The sequence below is a fragment of the Protopterus annectens genome, chromosome 11.part0, assembly GCF_019279795.1.
Source record: "Protopterus annectens isolate FY-2018-M chromosome 11.part0, PAN1.0, whole genome shotgun sequence".
Taxonomy (NCBI): Eukaryota; Metazoa; Chordata; order Ceratodontiformes; family Protopteridae; genus Protopterus; species Protopterus annectens.
In genome coordinates, this window is record NC_056745.1 from 1,061,158,274 (window position 1) to 1,061,182,014 (window position 23,741).

Here is a 23,741-nt window from a genome sequence, read left to right on the forward strand (position 1 = left end):
TAGCCATTTAGTTTAGTTACATGAAATGCTACCAATAAGAACATGAAGTAGGATAACATACTATCTTGCTACCTACAGAGACTATTGATTTAGCAGTTATAACTAAAATATGGATAGCGTCTTTACATGATTAATTCAATGTTCCTCACTACACTACTTGTCATAATTTTATATCTGATTGTATTGAGAGTAAATATTTGGTATTAGTTAAACATAAACTTTGTTCTTTGCTTTTATTTAGTTTTGTTTAAAAACTTTATTGCTGAATGTCTCATCATCATTATCATCCCCCTTTTTCCCATTTACATGGGGTTGGGGTATCATATTAACTGTCGCCAACTCTCTCGATTCAGTGCCACTCTCCTGCCTTCTTCAACACTCATGCCTGACTGTCGCAGATCTTTTTTCACACAATCCATCCACCTCTTTGCTGGACGCCCTCGCTTCCTCTTACCTTCTTCCTGTCTGTCCCAAATCTCCCTCACCAGATTGTCTTCTGCTTTTCTACACATGTACCCAAACCACCGTAATCTGTTCTCTTTGATCTTTCCTGCAATTGGAGCTACTTTGGCTTCTGCTCTTATGTCCTCATTTCTTTGTCTGTTCCACAGTGTGCATCCTACCACCCTTCTCAGGCACTTCATTTCCATCACCTCTAGCTTCTTCAACTGTTCTGCCTTTACTGCCCAGTTTTCTGTACCATACAGTAGTACTGGTTGCACCACTGTCTTGTACACCTTACTTTCCAGCTTGTTTGGCATTCTTCTGTCATAGACTACACCTGATACTCTATGCCATTTGGCTGCAGCCCCTCTGATTCTAGCTTTGACCTCTTCATTCAGACTGCCCTTCTCCTCAACCACCCCTCCCAGATACTTGAAGCTGTTTACCTGTTCCACTATCTTCCCATCTATCTCTATTCTCAGCTTCTTCTGATTTCTCCAATCTGCTGCCATTACCACTGTCTTATCTGTGCTTAGTTTCATCCCATGTGCCTTCAGATTTACATTCCATTCTCGTATCCTTTGCTGAAGTTCTAGATCAGAGTCTGCCTGTACTGCCACATCGTCTGCATACAGCAGCTTTGTTGCTCTGACCCCTCCAACCTGTTTGCTGATGTAGTCCATTACCAGTATGAACAGCAGTGGACTCAGAGCTGAACCCTGGTGTACACCCACTCCCACTGGGAACCCCTCAGTGAGGCCAAACACTGTTCGTATTTGAGTCACTGGGTCCTTGTACATAGCCTGTACTAATTCTACCAATGTTTCTGGGACTTCAAACCACCACAGTACTGCCCAGATCAGCTTTCTTGGGACTTTGTCATATGCTTTCTTCAAGTCTAGGAAAGCCCAGTTTGACTCTCTCCTCTTCTCTAGTTTCTTCTCAAGTATCTGTCTCAATGCAAACATTGGGTCAATTGTGCTTCATCCTGATCTGAATCCGAACTGTTCATCTCCCATCATACATTCTACTATTCTGCGTATCTGTTTATCAACCACCCTCTCCAGAACTTTCATGCAATGTGGTAGGAGTTTGATGCCTCTGTACTGTCCACAGTTGTGGATGTCTCCTTTGTTCTTGTACACTGGCACGAGTATGCTTATTCTCCAGTCATCTGGGATATGCCTTTCTCTCCACACTGCAATTAGTACCCTCAGGAGCCATTTCTCCCCTAGCTCACCCAGCATCTTTATCATATTTGCTGTGACCTCATCTGAGCCTGCTGCTTTCCCTGACTTCATTTTCCTTAGTGCTGCTCTTACTTCTTCTAAGCTGGGCTCCACTTCTACTCTCATTGTAGGCTGTTTCTGGGGCGGTACCGCTTCTGTGGGATTTTCTTCATTTAGAAGCTGCTGGAAATACTCTTTCCATCTGCCTTTGATGTCCTGTGGGCTGGTAAGCAGGTTGTTGCTGGAATCCCTTATGAAGGGTGTCTGGCTATCTTCTTTATCTTTCTGTCTTTGTCTTGCAACCTGGTATAGTTTCTTTGTGCCCCTTACTGAGTCACTTTCCAGAAGCTGATAGAGTGCCTCTGATGCCCTATTCTTTGCTATTGCAACTTCTTTCTTAGTTTCTTTGTTAGCCAACCAGTAGTCCTTCCTAGCTTGGTCAGTCTTTTCAATCTCCCACTTCTTCCTGCACTCCTTCTTTCTTTTGATTACTTCCTGCACTTCTGCATTCCACCACCAGCTTTCCTTATATACCTTATTTCCATACCTGGCTCGGCCACATATCTTTTCTGTAGTCCTAACACATGTTGTTTTTAGGCGGTGCCACTCTTCTTCAACTCCACCTATTTCCTCCTCTTCTTGGGGTGCTAGAGCCCTGAGTAATTCCTTGAACTGCTGTACTTTCTCTCTAGTCAATTTCCAGGTCTTCAGCCTGGTCTCTGTTGACCTTAGAGCCTTCTCTGACCACTGCTTGCAGCTGATTGTGGCAACTACTGGTTTATGCTGTGAACCGCCTGTTTCACTGGGGTTGACTTTGCAATTATGGATTCTACCCCAGTGTCTTTTCCTTACTAGGAGGAAGTCTACCTGAGTTGCATGTTGGCTAGTCTTGTATGTGATCTTGTGACTGTCTCTCTTTCTGAACCATGTGTTGGCTACTATCAAGCCATTTGCCAGACAGAAGTCTAGAATGGCTTCTCCTTCTTTATTCCTGTTGCCCCAGCCATGTGGACCCAGGCAGTGCTCATATCCTGTTCTGACTGTCCCAATATGTGTATTCAAGTCACCCATTATCAACGCCAATTCATGTTGTCCTGCTTTATCTAGTAGGTCCTGCAGCTGCTGTCTGAATGCATCTTTTCCTCATTATCACAATGCTACCATGGAACATAGGCTGAGATTATGAATACTGTCCCATCATTACACTGGAGTCTGATTGCCATGAGTCTGTCATTAATTCTGATGATATCCCTCACTGACTTCTGAAGCCTCTGTCTCACCACAATTCCTACACCATTTCTAGCCTGTCCACCACCTGAGTAGTAGATTCTGGATCCCAAGCCAAGTGACTTTGTTGCGCTGCCCTTCCATCTCGTCTCTTGGATACATAGGATGTCCAGTCTCCACCGTATCATCATGTCATTCACTTCTAAGCTGCGTCCTGACCCTTGAACCTACATTAAGCGTAGCAATTCTCAGTTCATGTTTGGCAGGTTGGTTGGTTTTATGTCCAGCTTTCACTCAACAGAGCTATCCCAGGTAACCCAGGCTGGGCAACTAGACACTGGCCAGCCAGTAGCCTATTGACCCAGGGCTGCTGGGCTTTTATGGCGGGCACACACTGGCCAGTAGGGGCACATATACCCATCCCACCGTTAGCATGGGTTCCTGGCGTGGGTCAGAGAGTAGGCCGGGTCCTCAAGCCACTTATCACCGGTAATTACCCATGCCCATTTTTTTGGTGACAGTCAACACGACTGAATCACCTAGAGCCATATTTGACACTGTCGAGTGGCTAGCCCTGCTGAATGTCTGTCAAGGTAATACTGGGTTATACATTGTTAACAATAATCATCAAGGACAAGGTTTTAATTGCTGATATTCACTTGTAAAACTTATGGGCTGTGTATTGAAAAAAAATTCAACTTCTTGCCTCAAGAATCAGGATATAAAGCCAAACTGGAGAATCTAAACCCAAAATCATTGGCAAGTTGTCAATCTAACTAATTCACTTAAAGTTGATATACAAGTGTATTAACATTATGTGCAAAACCTCAACTTCTGGCTCCTGAATGGAAGATGAAGAACAGCAGTACAAAATCAAGGACAAATGTTACACTTATACACTTAGAAAGTGAATCTAATATCTTCTGTCTCAATACTTATTGAATGAAAAAACTCATTTTTCTTTATTCAAGAACTGGGGACAAATTAAATAGGAAAAAAATGGGAATTGTGGGAACAATACATTCAGGGCAAGAATGAGTTTTAAAAGAAGGCAGGGTATGAATGACTTATATAATGTTTGACTGACAATGGTTGGGTAGATTATAAGTTATGTATAATGTTTGCAACTGGAATTATGTCAATATGGTCTGTGATATAAAATGCTTGCAGCTAGGATTATGTCAGTATGGCTGTTTGTTTTAATTTGTATAAACTTATGATTGCCTATGTTATAAGAGATACTTTAACATAAGATTTTTCTTGTTTAAAAAAAGAGTTGGGGACAAACACCCAATATCAGCACAACTTTTACATATTATTATAATTCATTCAGAAAGCTAATAGAACAGGATGTACATCAACCTACATTATCTGAAAAAACTCACTTTGCTCAGGGAGGGATACATTTTTATTACGCAAATTCACTTGAAATGTTTAGGGAAAATTGCTAAGCATCAATATCTGAAAAACCAAGAATCAGGAACAAAGCCAACAATGACCAGGACCAAAAGTCAAAAATATATTTTAAATATCATTGCATTTCACTTGGGAACACAATTTTTGCTCAAAAGAAACAAAGTCAAACGTAAGCAGGGACAAAAACAAACAGTTACATGCAACAAATATTTTTCTAATTCACTTACCAACTTAACAGGTTATGTATGCTACAACATGCATTTTCATAATAAAAAATATTAAACTAAGTGCTGAATCACTGACTAATTCTCATTGATTTAACAGAAAATGTATTATGAACATATCAGTGCACTGAAATAATGACAAAACATAAGGGACATTATGCAAAATATACTCTACTTCCCCTTGACCTGGATATGTAATCCTACACCAGTCATTACTCTACTCTGATCATGAATTATGTGTCTTGTCAACCGAAGTCTAACTTAAAAGGAACAACAAACCTAGATACTTCTCTCCTAATGGAGTCTACTAAGAAATGTCAACTTTCTGAAAGTTGTTGCTCCAAAGGAATGGAAAAAAATGCCTGAAAATCAAAAGGGTGAAAAACTACTTTTTGCTTGTTTCTTGCAAGGGGAAGCCCCCACCACATTATGATGTAGGGGGTTACCCAAACTTTGCCAGCTACATGGTCACATGAAAACAAAGCAGGGAGAAATCTCCCTAAAAAAGTGAATCACTGCTGATGCACAATTAGAAATCACATTGGCAATGATTTTCTATGGGAAAGGCTTTCAGCGTTACGCCATTAATTTTTTCTTTTCTTTTCTGAAGGCTATTAATGCGCACGAATTTCACCTCTAGCATCTGTAGGGAAGTCATCCTGATAAGATCTATACAGCAGAGAAGCGGTGTTAGGGTCAGGCTTAAATATGTAATTCCACAGACACAATGTATCTGATCTGCACATGGGCATTTCTTGATGTTCTGCGATGTGCTGGTGCATTTTTTTTTTTTTTTGCTGATACGTTAGTCAAAATAATTGGTATGTAAGCAGCTGTATTCAGTGCCAAGTAGGGAAGGGCTAGTTTTACCATGCCATTTAGTCCCTAATAGTCCATGGCTGTAGCAGGTAAGAATTTTAAGTTTGTCTAACCTATTGTGATATTGGAAATCATTATATTTAATGTAGGAGTCTCCAGGAAGTTATACCTACCTTCATGATTGTATTTTTGCTTCTCACAAGAAAAGTATTTTTGTGTTTTTTACACTGATTTAATCTTGTGGTGCTAGCTGCTGACTGTAGTTCAATGCTACCACTGTGGTACTAGCAGCTTGATTTTTCAGGACAATTTGTCAGTGGATAAATATGTAGTCAAAGTCTACTGTCCAAGGTATAGCATATCAACAAATCACAATCTGCAAACATATTGTCATGTAGGCATTTAAATGACATGCTTAAATCTGAAACAAAGTTCACTAAAAGCAAAGCAGTGTTAATCATAGCAGTTTAGAGTGACTGCAAACATGAGTACCTCAAATTAGAATTTATTCAAAAAATACCATTTCTTAAATAAAATCTGATAAAGCACAATGAAAGCTATATGCAACCATGTACAATTTCAATAAGTAAAACATAGAAGAAATACAAACATTGTTGAGACGTATTGTTAAAATACTTTAAAAATAACTTGATATGCTGTAAATATTTGATGGTGCAGCACTCAGAATTAAAACAAAACAAAAAAAACAAGCAATAACTAAATGTACTATACTGAAAGCAGGTCAAAGTGTAACAAAAAATGCTGCTGCTAAAGAAATCTGATACAGCCCGTAAACTGTGTTAAATATACATTTTTACTGAGGTAGAATGCATTTTTTAGTGGGTAAAGCACCCTGCACTACCATGAAGAAAGCTGAACCTCACACTCTCACTATTTTATTATAGCAATTCTGAGATCAGCACTGCATTGAAGGGAAAAGCCCCATTTTTATACAAACTCAGAGGTGTTGCAATAAGGAAGCAGGGTTCCTTATTGCAACATCTCTGAGTTTATAAAAAAAACGGGGCTATCTTCCTTGCTAACAATCTCTGTCTCACCTTTTTTCCACTCAAGAACTGAATGCCTTCACCAAAGCCATACCTAGGGTAGGGCAAAAAGGGTGGCTGCCACATGTACAAGTTTTTAGGGGTCATATCACTATAGAAGACATGCCAATCAGTCGCAAAATATGTCAGTAGGGCTGAGCACAAGTGTGCTGATAATCATTTAAGCAGCTGCTTTTAACATTGTATCTGCCAAGACATTTGAACGTCTGCCTGCATGCCTGCAATTGTAACAAACAGTCAGTATAGTTCTTTACTGCAGTTATATAGTTTCTGTAGGAGGAATGGAAAACAGCTACTAGCTGATTGTTTCAAGCAGAAGATACTTTGTTTTTTTTTTTTTTTTTTTGTCTTCATCTGTGTTTGAGGGCAATGCTAACTAAGGGATTGCCTAAGTAAGTACCAATATGAAAGTGAAGTAGTTAAATCCATGCTTCAAAAGCCCTGAATAGTCTACTAAATTTTCAAGAACCAATAAAAATTTTACAAAGAAAACAGCAGAAACTTTCTCATTCCAAATAATTCATCAAATGCATAAAGGCAAGTTAATAAAACAACAAAATTGATATAGCAGTTAACTGACCAGACTAACCAAACATCAGTATCAATGTCTCAGAGAGATTAAACAATTCTAACTTTACTACTCCACTGATGTACAGGGATAAACCCTTACTAAAGGCCAAATGATGTGCTTGGGTGTCTGTCAAAGTCACAGGAAAGAAGGAATGAGGTTTGCCCATCCTGGGGTGGGAAGTGGTTATATGGACATTCCCCTTGGTGTCTATGCTGAAGGCTGGGATTTGAACAGGGGAAAGCATAATCTAAGAGGAGATGGGGTGAGAGTAAGGCTAGACATCCCCATTGGCAGAATGAGAGAGAGAGAGAGAGATTTCATACTCATATTGAATGCTGGCCCCACAATGTAAACCAAGTAATCAAAAGGGGGGAATGACCCTAAAGTGAAAAAAAAAACAAAACAAACAGTGCTATACCCTCAGCATGTCCTTAGGATCCACATTGGCCCCAGTCAAAATTCACTGTTAGTCCAGTGGTAGATGAGGGCTGGTAGATCTTGGCATTGGGGATGGCTGTTAGAATGAAGTGGGGCCAGTAGTATGCCCCCAAAAAATATGGTGGTGCCAGGCAACACTGACTCCAATAAGTTAATGTCTGATTATTTGAATAAAAAGAAGGTATATTATTAATACAGAAGCTTTGTTTAAACCTGGTTTAAATGCTTTAGGTTGTTTTAAGTGTCTTTCTTAGGGGCTACACTAAGCATAGTGCTATACAATGATGGGTCAGATAAATGAAGTCTAAAGGTACAGTGATCTGCCTTGAGTGGCTACATATGCCCTTTAGAATTACGTGGAGTAGAGAATTTTCTTTCTTACTTTGGTAGAAACACACACAGGTCTAGGTTTAAATTATTGTACAACAAAATATCTATACATTTAATTATAGTTTTTTATGATTTGACAACTTACTGTTCAATCATAATTTAAGTCCTTTATGAACTTTTTATCTCAGTTTCATTATACTACATTTACTGATATTAAAGCTGTGGAGGTATTAAAGCAGCAGCTTTGCATTTCTGTAATTCCATGTTGGAGTAAATGATCTCAGTCACAAAACCCTGAGAGACATGTCAGAACTCACTAGCATATGACAGATACAGGTAAGACTCTCATCTTGAATACAGTCCTCAACCTCCAAGAATAACGCTTAGGTATAAAAGAAAGATAAATGGCTTTAAAAATTGGCTTAATAGCTGGTGTCATTCCAGAGAATACCAGTATGTATCATCTTGGGATGAGATGTCAGATATTCTTACCTGTTTTGCAAGGGAGAGTCTGCTTTTCTTGTTCAAGGGATTCCACATATTGTCAAAAGCCCTTGCTACACCATAGTGCATTTTTAGGTAGAGACCATCTAATGAACATACCAACTTAGCAAACTTGCATAACATTAAACTGAACCTCATTAAGTTGATCCTTCTAAACACTAGGAATCTCAATATTGACCAGCAACATTTTAAGGTGCGCCTGCATCAGAAACACGTCAGTATATGTGTAGAGACTTGGTTGAAATTAATGTTGCAAAAAAGCACTCACCTCACATCTGGGCTTTGGGTCTGCCATTCCTTCACACCTGGTGGAAACCTGTGGTGGTGTTTTTATATTAAGGACCACATCTCAACTAGCTAGGTACTCAGAGACCCACAAACTGAGCTCCTACAACTTCAGTTTGCCATTGACAAAACAAGCTACCAGATCAGTAGATTGTGAGCTCTATTCATAGGTTCATAATTTGTTAGTAGGCTTGCAGTCCAGGAGACAACTGAGGAGCCAAGCCCAAATTCTCAATTACCTCCAAGCACTGTCTAGTAAAGTGACTTGCTTACACAATAAGCAAATGAGGGCTGAAGGAATCAATCCCTGCAGCACAGCTCACAGTCCTTAACCTTCTGCATCATCATATTCCCACTCCTGGTAGTTGGATTCATTTCTCCAGTAATAATACTGTGGTAGAGCATAACAGGGGTCATGCACTCCTGAGGATGCCATCCTTTGAATGAGATGTTAAACCAAGGCTCCATTTATCTGAGCTGGTGGTAACACAGGTGGATGCAAAAGATCCCTTAGCAAAAAGAGGAAAGAAAACTTTATTTGTATAATATACACAATAAGCAATTTACATGCTATATTATTTGCACTGACAATGTTGAGAGTGAGAGAGAAAAAAAACCCATTAGGAGTAAACAATGTTTGTACATAACCTAGGTACAAATGCATTTTTCAGGAATACGAACGTTTATTACCCTACTTGTTCAGCCACAGCCATCTCTTCAACTTGTTTAACATTAAGGCACAGTCCCAAAGCTTATTAGACTTTTATTCTTCTCATATCATCTGATCAGTTTATCATAATAATGTCTTTTAATTTTATCTGAAGTTTCTAAACTTCATGCATTAATGTTGATTAAGATATCAGAATCAAAAGGTTAACATTATTTTGCTTTGCTACTTCCTGGAGATACTTTTCAATTTTTCACATGTTAAAAGAGTATGTTCTGTAGTTTCTCTACAAATATTATAAAATTTCCCCTTACATAACGTTATATTTTTATTGTACTTTAACAAGCATCTTTCCATTCGTTATCCTCCATATGGAATCTTTTATATCTTATATTTTCTGAATTGCAAATTATCTTTCCTTAATATGTGTAATGATAGAAGAGTATTCATAATCTCAGCCTATATGCCCCACAGCAGGGTTGTGATAGTGAGGAAAAGATGCATTCAGGCAGCAGTTGCAGGTCCTATTAGATAAAGCAGGACTACATGAATTGGTGTTGATAATGGGTGACTTAAATGCACATATTGGGACAGAAAGAACAGGATATGAGCACTGCCTGGGTCCACATGGCTGAGGAAACAGGAATAAAGAAGGAGAAGCCATTCTAGACTTCTGTCTGGCAAATGGACTGATAGTAGCCAATGGTTCAGAAAGAGAGACAGTCACAAGATCACATACAAGAGTAGCCAACATGCGACTCAGGTAGACTTCCTCCTAGTAAGGAAAAGGCACTGGGGTAGAATCCATGATTGCAAAGTGATCCCCAGTGAAATAGTCAGCCTACAGCATAAACCACCAGTTGCCACAATCAGCTGAAAACAGTAGTCAGACAAGGCTCTAAGGTCAACAGAGACCAGGCTGAAGACCTGGAAGTAGACTGGAGAGAAAGTACAACGATTCAAGTAATTTTTCAGGGATTTAACACCCCAAGAAGAGGAGGAAATAGGTGGAGTTGAAGAGTGGCAGTGCCTAAAAACAGCATGTGTTAGGACTACAGAAAAGATATGTGGCCAAGCCAGGTATGGAAATACGGTACATAAGGAAAGCTGGTGGTGGAATGCAGAAGTCCAGGAAGTCATCAAAAGAAAGAATGAGTGCAGGAAGAAGTGGGAGATAGAAAAGACTGACCAGGCTAGGAAGGACTACTAGTTGACTAACAAAGAAGCTAAGAAAGAAGTTGCAGTAGCAAAGAATAGGGCATTGGAGGCATTCTACCAACTTCTGGAAAGTGAGTCAGTAAGGGGCACGAAAAAACTATATCAGGTTGCAAGGCAAAGAAAGAAAGATAAAGAAGATTGTCAGACACCTTTCATAATGGACACCAGCAACAACCTGCTCATCAGTCCACAGGACATCAATGGCATATGGAAGGAATATTTCCAACAGCTTCTGAATGAAGAAAACCCCACAGAAGCTGTACTATCCCAGAAACAGTGTACAATGAGAGTAGAGGAGCCCACCATAGAAGAAGTAAGAACAACACTAAAGAAAATGAAATCAGGGAAAGCAGCAGGCTCAGATGATGTCACAGCAGATGTGATAAAGATGCTGGGTGAGATAGGAGACAAATGGGTATTAATAGCAGTGTGCAGAGAAAGGCATATCCCAGATAACTGGAAAATAAGCATACCGGTGCCAGTGTACAAGAACAAAGGGGGCATCCACAACTGTGGCCAGTACAGAGGCATCAAACTGCTATTACATTGCATGAAAGTTCTGGACAGGTTGATTGATAAATGGATACACAGAGTATTATAATGTAAGATGGGAGATGACAGTTTGGATTCAGATCAGGATGCAGCAGAATTGGCCTGATGTTTGCAGTGAGACAGATGCTTGAGCAGAAGCTAAACATGAAGAGAGAGTCCAACTGGGCATTCTTAGACTTGGAGAAAGCATATGATAAGGTCCCAAGAAAGCTGATCTGGGCAGTACTGCGGTGGTTTGCCAATGTTTTTTGGGAACACCAGTAATATTATAACATATGTTGTGAAGAAAAACTGGCCTATACTAACCACTGACTTGACTATTAAGAATATTGTAGGAGACAAACCTAAATTCTCTTTTAAGAATAAGAGAAAGTTGAAACGTAAGCTTTGCTATCCTAAAGATTTGAACATAGATCAACAGAGGGGGGGGGTCACAATCTATTGCAAAAAATGCAGTTATTGCAGATACATTAATTCCACTGGGTAATTGTTACACCCAGGTTTTAATAAGGTTTTAAATTTAATAGAGCAGCTAGATGTGACACATCTGATGTGGTGTGAATGTTTTATTTGCAAGATCAACAGACATTTCAGGGCTAGAATAAGAGAGCATATATATGAAATGAAGAAAGGACATCTTAATAATGCATTAGCTAAGCACATGCACATCTCTGGGCATACACATGCATTTAAGTTTTTAGTTATGGAGAAAGTAACAGCTGGTTACAGAGGGGGATATAGAGAATAAAACTGAGGTATCTGAAGCCAAATGGATAATCAGACTGTGGGCTGATGCTGGTTTTGGTCTCAATGACAAGGTACCACTAAAACCCCTCTGGAAAGATAGACTGTTGTATAAATAAGATTGTATGGTTTAATGGCAGATATGTATACAGAGTATCTTGTACTATTACTTTAAATGCCAATGGAGAGAAAAGTGTGGTTGGAGGGAATTTCCTTGATTGGTTGTTGGTCTAATGCTCTGTATTATTTAAAGCATATGTATGAGTTGCAACCTTTGAACATCTGATCAGTGTCTCAACTGTGAAAGCACTTATGTGGCAGATTATAATAAAAGTTTTTTATACTGCCTCATTGCTTGATTCACTTTTATGTTTTTTGGGGTAATCTGAGAAAGAGTGAATCAACATGCCAGTCAGTCAAAGTTTTTGTAAATTTTATATTCTGCTTGGTTGCACATTTAGTTTATTTATTTTACTTGGAGGCTGCCTTCAATATTTTTAAAACACTTGATTCTAAAATCAGACTTTTTTTATTATATTTCAGTCACTAACTACCTGACACTTCTTTCAAAATCAGTAATCTTGACTTTTTGTGTGTGTTATTTTAGCTCTCAGACTAACAACTGTACACCCTACAACAACAACAATAAAACAAGTGACAGAGAAACAGGTTTCAGGTAATGCCTTTGTTAATGCTATATCTACAATAGCTAGTATACTGTGAGAGAGGTAAGGATACTATAGTGAACATTTTAGGAAAATGTTGCTTTATTTGAATGCAAATCTTGTACAAACATGTCAGTATGCTATAGTAGTCTGTGTAAGAACTGTGAACACTCTACATAGGCCTTCACTTTCCACAACTTTTATTTTCATAGTCGGTAACATTTTACAAGTGACTTAATCGATCAAACCATCCTGGTTAATACTGAAAACATACTTGCACCAGATAGATTTTATCCATTTAAGTAAGGCTAGCTCATCATGTTGTTTATTATAATTTACTTGCTTGCAAAGCTGATTTCTCAGCTGGTGTGTTTGGTGGTCTGCTCAACATGATATCACCATCTTTTCAGACCAGTAATGTTTAAATATTGCAGGGTCATTGTGACCGAAAATGAAAAATAGCTGCTAAACATGAAATAAAAATTGGGATCATGCATGCAAAATTGTGTATTAAATAGTTCTACTAAAGAACATAATTAACTTGAAATATAATTGCTTAGCTGTATCTGTATCTGTATATTGTTTCTCACAACTTCCTCCCGCAACCATTTATGTTAAACTATGAAGTTACATTTGTAGTTTTAATGGATGAATCCATAAAACAAAAATACAGTATTGCAGAACTCACAACTTCCTCAAAAGGTAGGTTGATCTTTTTTTCTGGAAAGCAAAAGGTATTATAAAGGAACTACAGAAAAGTTCTGAAGACTTAATTGGAAAGTGCTAGAACACTTTATGTGAATTAGTGAAAACATGTTCCCGGAGATACTTAAAAAGTGGACTGCAGTTGTCTCTGAATTGTATGTTATTACTGCTCATGCTGAAAGTACATTGCAGTGGTAGCATCCCCTTCCCCTGGCACCCCATGTGTTGCATAGGCAGAGATGCCATAATTCATAGCTGTGAATGGTTGCAGAATGCTCCTGATGTTGTTTCATATATTTGCTCTGTTCCTCATAAAATTTTAGATGTTCCACAAACAAGCTCACACACTTCATGTATACCCCTGCAGACACTCAGATACACATTCTCCCAATTGCATGTACTCGCAAACCCCAACCATAACATCTTTAATGAACTTCATTAAACTTACCTGAAAGGAGGCTTCATTTATTTATTTCAGTGGGTAACCACTATCTTTTTGCCAAATTAAACTTGTTAGCCCGGAGAGGTAATTTACTTTGCTGAGTAAATCCCTGAACTAATCTCCAGTGTAAATCTGTTGCAACAGGTATTTTGGGCACAACACATGGTTAAATAGCATTAGTCATTGCACTGGATTGTCTCATGACCATGTACCATGGCCAGCAGGTCCTCCCTAACAATACCTCTCCTAATAGAAAATCTCTGTGGTAGGGTAGTCTCTGAATCAAAAAGGTTTGCCACAAGGGGTGGCTGCTCATGCTAAGACTTACTGCTTTTGGCAACCATTATGTCAACCTATGAAGTTACATTTGTAGTTTGAATTGACAAATCCATAAAACAAAAACACAGTATTGCAGGATTATTCTTACATCTATTAGGAATATAAGGTATAGAAATTTAATGTGGCAGAAATATATATATTCTGTTTTATTGATGAGAAGGGGTAAAAATATCAATAAAAAAGTGATCACTAAGACTCAGTGGCCGAGCTGGTCAGTACTGTAAACAAAAAGTACCTAAGAAGTTAACAGTTGCAGTGAGATTGCCAAAAGGTTTGCAAATACTGCTAATAATTTCCGCAATGCTGGTAGACATCATGAAACTCTTTGAGTACATAGTGAGCTGTTGAAGGGAGTCTCCAAAGTGTAACATAGGCCAAAAAGAGTAAGATATAACATGATAACACAGTGTACAGTAATAAAATTGATAAATAGCAGGAAAATACCAGGGACAGATGCCATGCTGACTACTTTAGCATATAAATCCTGAAACAAGGACATAAAGCAGAATGAAAATGGTCTATTAGAACCCAGTATGGGCATGTAACCGATATATTAATAACTTGTACATATCTAGAATAGTATAGATGGGTAAGCATAGAGCACTATTTTATAGAGTGTAGTACCATTTGCCTGAAAGCTGAAGAAATACAAGGACCCATCTAACACAGCTAAACTGATTTATATTATATAAAATTAATGAATGCAATGAATGCAACCTTACATATGTATAATTATATACTGACAGTGAAGGAAATGTGTCGACCCCTCTTATGTGCCCTTGGAATTGTGCAGCCCCTTTAAGTGGGAGTGGCCTTGCTGCCACATAAGGGAAGCAGAAATCAGTGCATCACACTCCTGTGCCAACTAAGTCTGAGAGTGGCACTATCAGGCATGCTGCGGTGGATGGTGCCTTGCAGAATCTGAACTGCAAAATGTATTACTTATTCTTGTACTTGGAAAGATATTCCTGTAAAATATATGCTTTTGTTTAGCAAATATGTAATTACTTGATGTACTATCTGTGGTGGTGCTGCGGTAGCATTGTCGCCTCACAGTAAGACATTGCCCTGTTCGATTCTCAGCTAAAGCGTCTTCTGACTGGAGACATGCGTGAATGGGCGTACCTTCGTTGAAGGTTGTGCGCCAGGCCTGGCAAGTCGGTACATAAAAATTTACTGCCAATCATTATCGGACCAGAGTTCCGCTGTGGCGACCCCTAACCGGGAAAAGCCAAAAGACATACACACACACTATCTGCAACACACGGTTGTTTCTTTTCTTAATGTACTATCTGCAAGACACAGTTCTTTTCTTTTCCAAGTAAGAAACTTTTGAATTGACAGTCTCTTCTACTCTGTAACACACCTATTAATGGTATACATTATTTCCAAATTCTTGAAAGATATGCTGCCCATTTACGTACTGTATTGGATCGTGTCTTCTTTTCCACAGTGATTGGTACATGACCTTGTGCACTCTATACTTTTATTGTCAGTAACTGTGTTTACTCTAATTGTATTGTCATGTGGAGCTTTTCTCCTCAGGCATCCACAGAAAAGGGGCTGTTATGCCCAGTCAGACTATCCCAGTCAACAAATACATAATAAATAAATGTCTGCAAGATGCGGCATGCATGCACTGATAGTGTCGGGTGTGAGTCAAAGACTAGCCTGCTATTATGGTGGCTGGTATGTTATGTATCTGCTGCAAGCTGTGAAATCCTGTTGCTACCTGGTGACTAGATGCTCCCAAGATAGTGGGTAGGAGCAAATATCACACAATAAAAAACACATGTGGGCTTGTCTTCCATGTTTTCTTATCATCACGGAACTGTTTGGCCACCCAGGCTAACATCTTCTTGAAATCTTTCACCAATGCCTCTGGTGCGTGGTGCTTAACGATCCACAAAAGTGACATATACAAAAAAGAACACAGCAAGTAACCTGGTTGCCTAGACACCATCTACTATATGTAGTGCTAAAGATATATTCACCAATTCATAGGTTATTAACAGGTAAATAATCTAAGTGGCCACTGGAAATACTTGCCATTGCACCTCAGCAAACCTGTAAATTAATTTGCTGCTCAGATAAAGGGCAGTCACGGTAGACAACTTAGGGGTGAGATTTTGAAATTGCATGCAAACATCATGACTGTTTTTAAAGGTGGCCAGTGCATTGCTTTGCTTGGCATGCATAGAAAATCTGCTTTATTAGTAGAAGATACACTGGGTTTGATATCTAACATGCCACGTTCTAGTTACATTGCAATGAAGAATGAGATCTTTGGAATAGGCATTCATAGTATTAGTACTTTTCTGAAGACAAAGGAAGTAGAGTACGCAGGGTATTTCAAAGCATGGAAGGCGAAGCAAAGGTCAGCAGGAATCAGCTTGAATTTCTTGTAATATCACGTTGAGTGAGGTGATATAGCATTTAAGGCATCTGTGTAGCTCAAGGAACAGAAGAAAACACTGACAGCCCCTTTACAAGGATCTTTGGATGAGTGGGAGAATTATAAACAATCCTCAGGTTGCAATCATCTGATTACTTTTAGCCCTTTTGTGTCTGGCCTAACATTACAGAAGTAGATCCTAACATAGATGGGGCCCACTACTAACCCTGTGGAGCGCACACCGTGACATTGATTTTTGGGAAGCTATACCCACAATCCTCCCTCTTTGAGTTCTACTGATGAGCCAGTTGGTTATCTAACAGATAATATAAGCTTTAATGTTTACGCAGATGCTTTTCAATAAAATCAGCATATAAACTGTATCAAAGGCACTTCTCAGGTTGAGATAGGCAGTATGGACAGACTGGCACTAATCAATAGCTTCAGTAACTTGTTTAAAAAAGTTGACTAGATTGTCATCAATAAAAGATGATCAGCCCATTATTTCAGTAACACTATTGCTCTACAACACCCACTCCTACCTGGTACACCAAGTGCACATTAAGGCTTAGTCATACCTTGTGTTTGACATAGAGTTCTACATAATAAGCAGAATATTTATTTATGTTTTTATTTATTTGAATTTGTTAACCAGGGTATAGTACTGATGACCAGTTTCAATCTCAGCCTGGGAAATGTACAGCAATAAAATTAAAGTATGCAATACAGATAGAGGATCAATGAAATATAATATTCTCAAGATGATTAAGAGTAATGCAGCAACAAGGAAAGTGCAGTTAAAACTCTAGTATGAGAAATTCTTTACATTATACAGCTAACTGAGCTTCAAATGAGTTTATAAAATATGGAGATGTTGTATAGTCTACATACTAGAGAGTCAAATCCTAAAGTAAATGTGATATACAATTAAAGGGATACAGAAAATAAGAAAGTTTTAGACAGTTTATGAATACAGTGTGCTTAGGTAATGAGGCTGTGAGTATAACATTGGCATTTAACAATATCCAGAGCTATACTGGCTTTGGATATATGCTTTAATTTGCTATTTAAGTATTCACTCGACAAAGCCATTGTTTGGAAAAGTATTGTTAAAGCAGGATATTATATTCAAAAGAAACCAGTCAGCAGGGTTATAATGTGACGTCAGTAGACATGACATACAAATGCACTTCCAGTTGCTTAAGGTGCACTGGGAGAGTTTTAAGAGAAGATTTGTATCAGTAGGACATGATAGCCCCTCCCTTATATTTAGTTGATAAGAATAGAGGATACATATAGTACCTTTATAAAAGCAAACCATTTCTAACCCAATCTGCTAGAATAACCATAGCTCAAACCTACCTCCTCTCCACACTATTCTATGCCACTCCCATTTTCACCAACCTACCAAAACTGAAATGGCCAAGCTTAACATCTGCTACAAATTGCCAAATGTGTTACTAGTGCCCCCTACTGTGCCCACCACTGTCATTCACTAAATCAACTTAACTGGCTTGAATTCCCAAATCTCCTCTCATTCCATCAGCTTTCTTTCACCCAGAAACTCCTACTACTTCCTGAAAAAAACCCAGCTCTATCTAATCTACTTAAACTACAAACTAATACCAGACAACTTTGCTCTAGTGATAAAAGACTAATCAAGGTGACCAAAAGCAATAACACAGCAGGTGACTCCCTCTTCCCTAACTACATCGGTAACATTTGGAACTCATTACCTTCTGCTATTACCTCAGCCAACTCGACGATTACATTCAAAAAGCTATTAAAAGAACACCTAAAACTCGCATGGCTATGCCCTTGCTACCCACCAGGTTGACCCATATCATACCCTCTGACCCCCTCTCGTACTCCTTTTTACTTCTATCCCTTCAAGAAGAATCGTGACTCCTCCTTGTAGTGCCTCACCTGCGAACACCCACACCAACAGTCAGCAATTATACACATTCCAACTTTAAACCCAACCACATCTCACAAAAGTAACCGTAACATCCACTCTCAAAGCCCTTTTACTTACATTTGTCTCAAGCAATGTTATTACTGGAAAACAGTACATTCTAATTACTACTTTACTCTAACTTAAACTGTGGAATTTTGTTAAAACTTGTGACTACCAATGAATATTGTACTTTGTAGCTTTAAAATTATGGAATCTTGTTAAATCATGTGTTTTCCTATGAATACTTGCTTGCTATCTAAAAATCTCATAGCTGTTTGTTCTTAATTTGTGGAGCATTTCTCTCCGGGCCTCCTCTGAAAATTGACATGTATCCAGTCGGACTCTCTTGGTCAACAAATGTAAAATAAAATAAAATAAATAAAAGGAAAGACTAGATACAATTTGCATCAGGCAAATACAGTATTTACTATAATCTTTACTCTGACGATATAAATAGTGTTAAACATATTCACCTGTAATGGCAGCTATATTAAAAAATATTGCATGATTTGGAATCCTGTGCACAATGTGATGACATGAAAATAAATGCTGCAGAAAATAAATGTGAGTTTTTTATTACCAAGTCAAATTATGGGTATAAATTGCAAAAATAATCAACTGAACATGTTCATAGGTTTAATTGCCTGGAATTGCCTCACATTTGCTAAACACATACATCATCTTTATTAGTGGGGTCAACAATTATAAGCTGTATAAATATATTTATTCAAACCAGATGAAGGGAACCCTTAATTCCCCTCATTGTGTTTGGTTAAATCAAAAATGGATTTAACTTATCAAATGTGGTCCCCTCAAAAAAAAAAAAAAAACATAAAATATTATTAGGAAAAACTGCAAAGGATTATGAACATAAAGTTGCTCAAACTGAATTCATTATCTAGGCTTAACAAGTACTTTCAGACAGAAAACCTTGTTTTCAAAAAACTTTACCAAGATGATACTGATATATGGATTATCTGTATGTTATGTATCATGGAAAAAGATGTTAAAAATAAAAAGGAAAGACTGGATGCACAGGTCCCAGGATAAAAAAAGTGTCCATTTCTGCCACAGGCGCTTATGGCAGAACCAGAAGAATAGACATGGCAAACTCCTCTGAAGACACTAACTCTACTGTCAAAGGGTTAGGCCCCACTGGGAATTCCCCGTTGTGACAGATGGAAGTAGTACGCCATAAAAAAAAAAAAAAAAGATGACTGATTAACCAAGTGGATAGCTGAGGTATTATTTCTTTAATCTATCAAATGCAGAATTTCCACACAGGAAATATATAGCAAAAACAAGAAAGAAGTTACAGTAGAGAAAATACTTGCACCAGAAAGTTGTCAAATGTAATAGACAAAACTTTAATAGAATAGATTAGAATAAAACAATACCTAGATAAAGAAAAAGATTTAGACTATTTGAAAAGCATGTGACGGAAGAAGACCTACAAAAAAAGAATAAAACCAGAGGCTATCAGAATTCATAAATAATCACTGAAACGAGAAAATGAAAGTCAGACCTGACATGATACAATGTTTTTGCAGAAAAAGAAGCATTATTAACAAATATGACCACTGCAGCTTCAGAGATATTTTAAGATATAAATACCAGCAAAGGCATTCTGGACTGGTACATTTTGTAAAGAAGACACTAAAACATAACAGTGGAACAGAAATGAAATGTGCTGAGAAGCAAAAAAGTTTAGAGATGTGGAATGGCAACAAAATGAAACTGATGTGCCAGACCAGGTTGTCTGCCTGCAGTAACAAAGCTACCATATAAGTGGAACTGAACAGGCATTAGGCCATCATGCATCACAGGCCACTTGTGGAGTGTAGAGGATAATGCATGGCTTGAAAAGTAAGATTTCCATCATGCATGCAGACATTCACCCCATACACAGATTAGGATGGACATATGGGTATCCTTTCTCCACTGAATTTTAGGGATGACTCACACATCACTTAAGCATACATGCAAGCGGTTCTTGGCCACCCCGTTAGCTCTTCTACAGTTGCAGAAAAGCCCATCTTGCATGCACAACATGATTCTGTGGGCAGACATGTTCTTGATCAAATAGTACCTGCAGTACCTCTCATTCTTATAGCTGGAGATGTTGCTTCACTGAAACAGTCCACTGAACTCAATGGACTTCTCAGACTTTACTACAGTATTTTGACACTGCAAGCCCAGTTTCTCTTTCAGAATCAGGTGTAAGGATCTGCCAGTTCCCATTAGCATATACTGAATGAGGACTGGTGAAATGGTTTTGGACTCAGACATGGGGTGCGTAGTAGGTGTAGTGTATTGTTCCAAGTCAAAGTCCTTTTGGAATCTGGCCTGTTGTGGAATCAGTAAAGTGTGTGTGTGTGTGTGTGTGTGTGTGTGTGTGTGTGTGTGTGTGTGTGTGTGTGTGTGTGTGTGTGTGTGTGTGTGCATGTGTGTGCACGCGTGTGCGTGTGTGTTTTATGTATAACTTCAAGACTGCATTCTCTCAATCCACCTTGGCATTAAGCTATTTTTTCATTAAATTCTTGTCCATTCAAATGAATTTTGGTGTTCTCAACAGTCCATGAGAATAATGCAGTGGTTGATCATCTCATATACTTGCCAATGACATTACTTAGTTATTATCTTCTGAAAGCCTGGCAGATTGTTCCCTAAGCACTTTTTTCCAAGATTTCCCTTCTACTGTGGTCAAATTTGCTAGCAATCATTCACAATGATACCTTTGGCATTGCTCTTTGTATAGTTCACTAAGTCTTTACACATGCAGCAGTCAGGAATTTGCATTAGAGGCTGCGTCAGTACCCTAGCCATTTTAAGGATTCTAGGATTTATCCCATCCAGCTCCCATGTGTTAATGTTTCCCTGCTCTCCCCTTTTCCTTCATTCCATCAGTTTACCTTTTGCTTTTTCCTTCCTCACTATCCATCTTTTTTTTTTTGCTTACTTATTTATTTTCTTTCCATTTCATTACAAGGTAGGTGGGTTAAATCAAGAAATTATTTTTATCCATGAACTGAGCAGAGAGAGATTACAGCAGGAAAAAAGAAATATCAGAAGTGAAAGTTATATTAAAGGTAATATTTACAAAATAAGAAAAAATACATGGCAATACAATGATTACACATTTAGTTATAGTGTAATACAGAAGAGAAGGGTTTCAAAAGTAAGAATCAGGGGAGCAATTTAGTAAAATTACAACATACAAAGGCAATGTGAAGGTCAGTCAACATCAGGAAAGTACTTAAAATGAATGGATTTAGTGTGGGGACATTTCTGAAAATGGGGTGTAATTTTCTCCAAACCATAGGTGCTACTTTGTGAAAGACTCTTTCAGTTTTGGTGAGAGGAACAGGTACTCAAGGATTCAAGAAAGGGCCTAGCATGAGCCATATGGCTAATACTCAAAAGGCCTTTCTCCCATGATGTAACCATTTGAGAATCAGAGGCACATTTGCCATAATACAGTCTGAACTTATTGGTTAATTTGCATGTCTCTGAATTGTATTTACTACCACATGGTAGAACTGCTTTTCATATAGACACTGGCATTTCCATCAGTTATTCTCCCACACACAAATGTACTCACAATAAACACACACACACACACACACACACACACACACACACACACACACACACACACACACACACACACACACACCACATTCCTGGTACCTGTTCGCAAAATATCTGCTCTCCAGTGGTCCCCTTGACCCCCATAATAATTGAAGTGCAATTACAGCACTTATCTATTATGCCCTGGTGGTCAAGTGTAACCCCCATCCTCCAATTTGTGTACTGCCATTGATTGCATTATGGTACTTTAATCCTTGATTTATCCTGGGTGCTTAGTGGTTCCCCAACCCAATGCCCACTATGATGTTGGTGCCATTAATGCACTTCAATATATTATATCCTTGGTGTTCTAGCACCCCCCCAATCCATGTACTGCTGTTGGTGCCAGTACAGCACTTCCATGTAAGTGCAAACCCCGATGGTATAGTCAGTCTCCTCACCCCCATCTCTATACTACTATTGGTGGTAGTACAATACTTTAAGAATAATCCCTGGTGGTCTGGTGTATCCCCCATACTGATCCCTGTATTGTTGTTGGTGCTGCATAACACTTCCACATAAGGTAATCTGTGGTGGTCTAATGTATCCCCAACAATGAAACCCTGTACTGCCACTGACGCCAGTACAGCACTTGCATTTAAATGTAATCTCTGCTGGTCTAGTGTATCCCCGACCCTCTGATCTCTATACTGCTGATGATGCCAGTAAGGCACTTTAAGAGTAATCCCTGGTGATCTAGTTCATCCTCCACCACCCCATTCCTCATGTCTTGGTCATGTTATATAGCTGAATATAGCCTTTTGGTCATGTTCAATATGATGATATAGTGAGAACAGATTTCTTGAATTGTTCAGCCACATAGCTGCCTTTCTTGAGCTTACCATCTTGGAGTAGTCACAGAAATGGGAAAAGGTACAGCAACATGTATACAGGTGTTCACATCAGAGTACCTTAATGAATCTCAGCCATAATATTTCTAATGAAACTGTGCCTGATTGATTCATCCTTACAGGCTAGTAATGCAATATAACTGATAACGTGTTGGCAGGTGGGTGCAAAAGTCTAAATGGAATAATTTATCTGTTGTCATTGCAAAAAGGTGGATATGGCTTAAGAAAGGACAACAATGACTTTGGAAATATGAAAGCAAAATAATAGTGCATGCTTTATTAAGTGACATTTGCAAGAAGGATGAGTTGTGTGACCTATCAAAGGAAACAAGCAATTGTCTAGTCAGGTTTTGTAATGAGAATATTTTTTTGCTATTACTTTACATATTTCAATGTGGGGGTGGTGCTACAGCAGCACTGTCACTTCACAGTAAGACGTTGTCCCGTTCAGTTCTCAGCTAGAGCGTCTTCTGCCTGGAGACATGCGTGAATGGGTGTACCTTCATTGAAGGTTGTGCATCAGGGCTGGCAACTCGGCACGTAAAAATCTACTGCCAATCATTAGCGAACCGGAGTTCTGCTGTGGCAACCCCCTAATCGGGAAAAGCCGAAAGACACAACAACTTTACATATTTCAGAGGTAAGAATGCTTGTGACAAACACACACACACACACACACACACACACACACACACACACACACACACACACACACACACACACACACAGCCATATATTCATATACACTTGAAAGCTTTAGTCAGTGAAGAAGGTTTCTTTCTTCATAGTCTGTGCACTACATTTTCTTCATCCTTAGTTCCATACCTTGTGTCATCATTTCTTCATCTCTCTTCCTTCTTTCTTGCTGGTACTTTTTTTCAGCTACCAGATTCCATTTCATGTTCTCCTTGGCATCCTTTCCATCTCATACTGCTTTTGAAAAATCTATATATTTCCTAAATGACCACATCTCATGACCCCTTTTAAAAAGATATAGGTCATTTTCTTTTTCTGGATTAATT

At 38.6% G+C, this 23,741-nt stretch overlaps 1 protein-coding gene across 13 annotated transcripts in view; it reads left to right on the plus strand.

Annotated features, from left to right (window-relative positions):
• The window catches only part of LOC122815694 (mucin-19-like), a 505,085-nt gene that overhangs the window by 385,229 nt on the left and 96,115 nt on the right, over positions 1 to 23,741 (plus strand). For all 13 annotated transcript variants that reach the window (XM_044088394.1, XM_044088400.1, XM_044088403.1 and 10 more), the window contains one exon: positions 12,343 to 12,411. In XM_044088394.1, the coding sequence (XP_043944329.1) occupies positions 12,343 to 12,411 (69 nt within the window). The remainder of the gene's footprint in view (positions 1 to 12,342; positions 12,412 to 23,741) is intronic.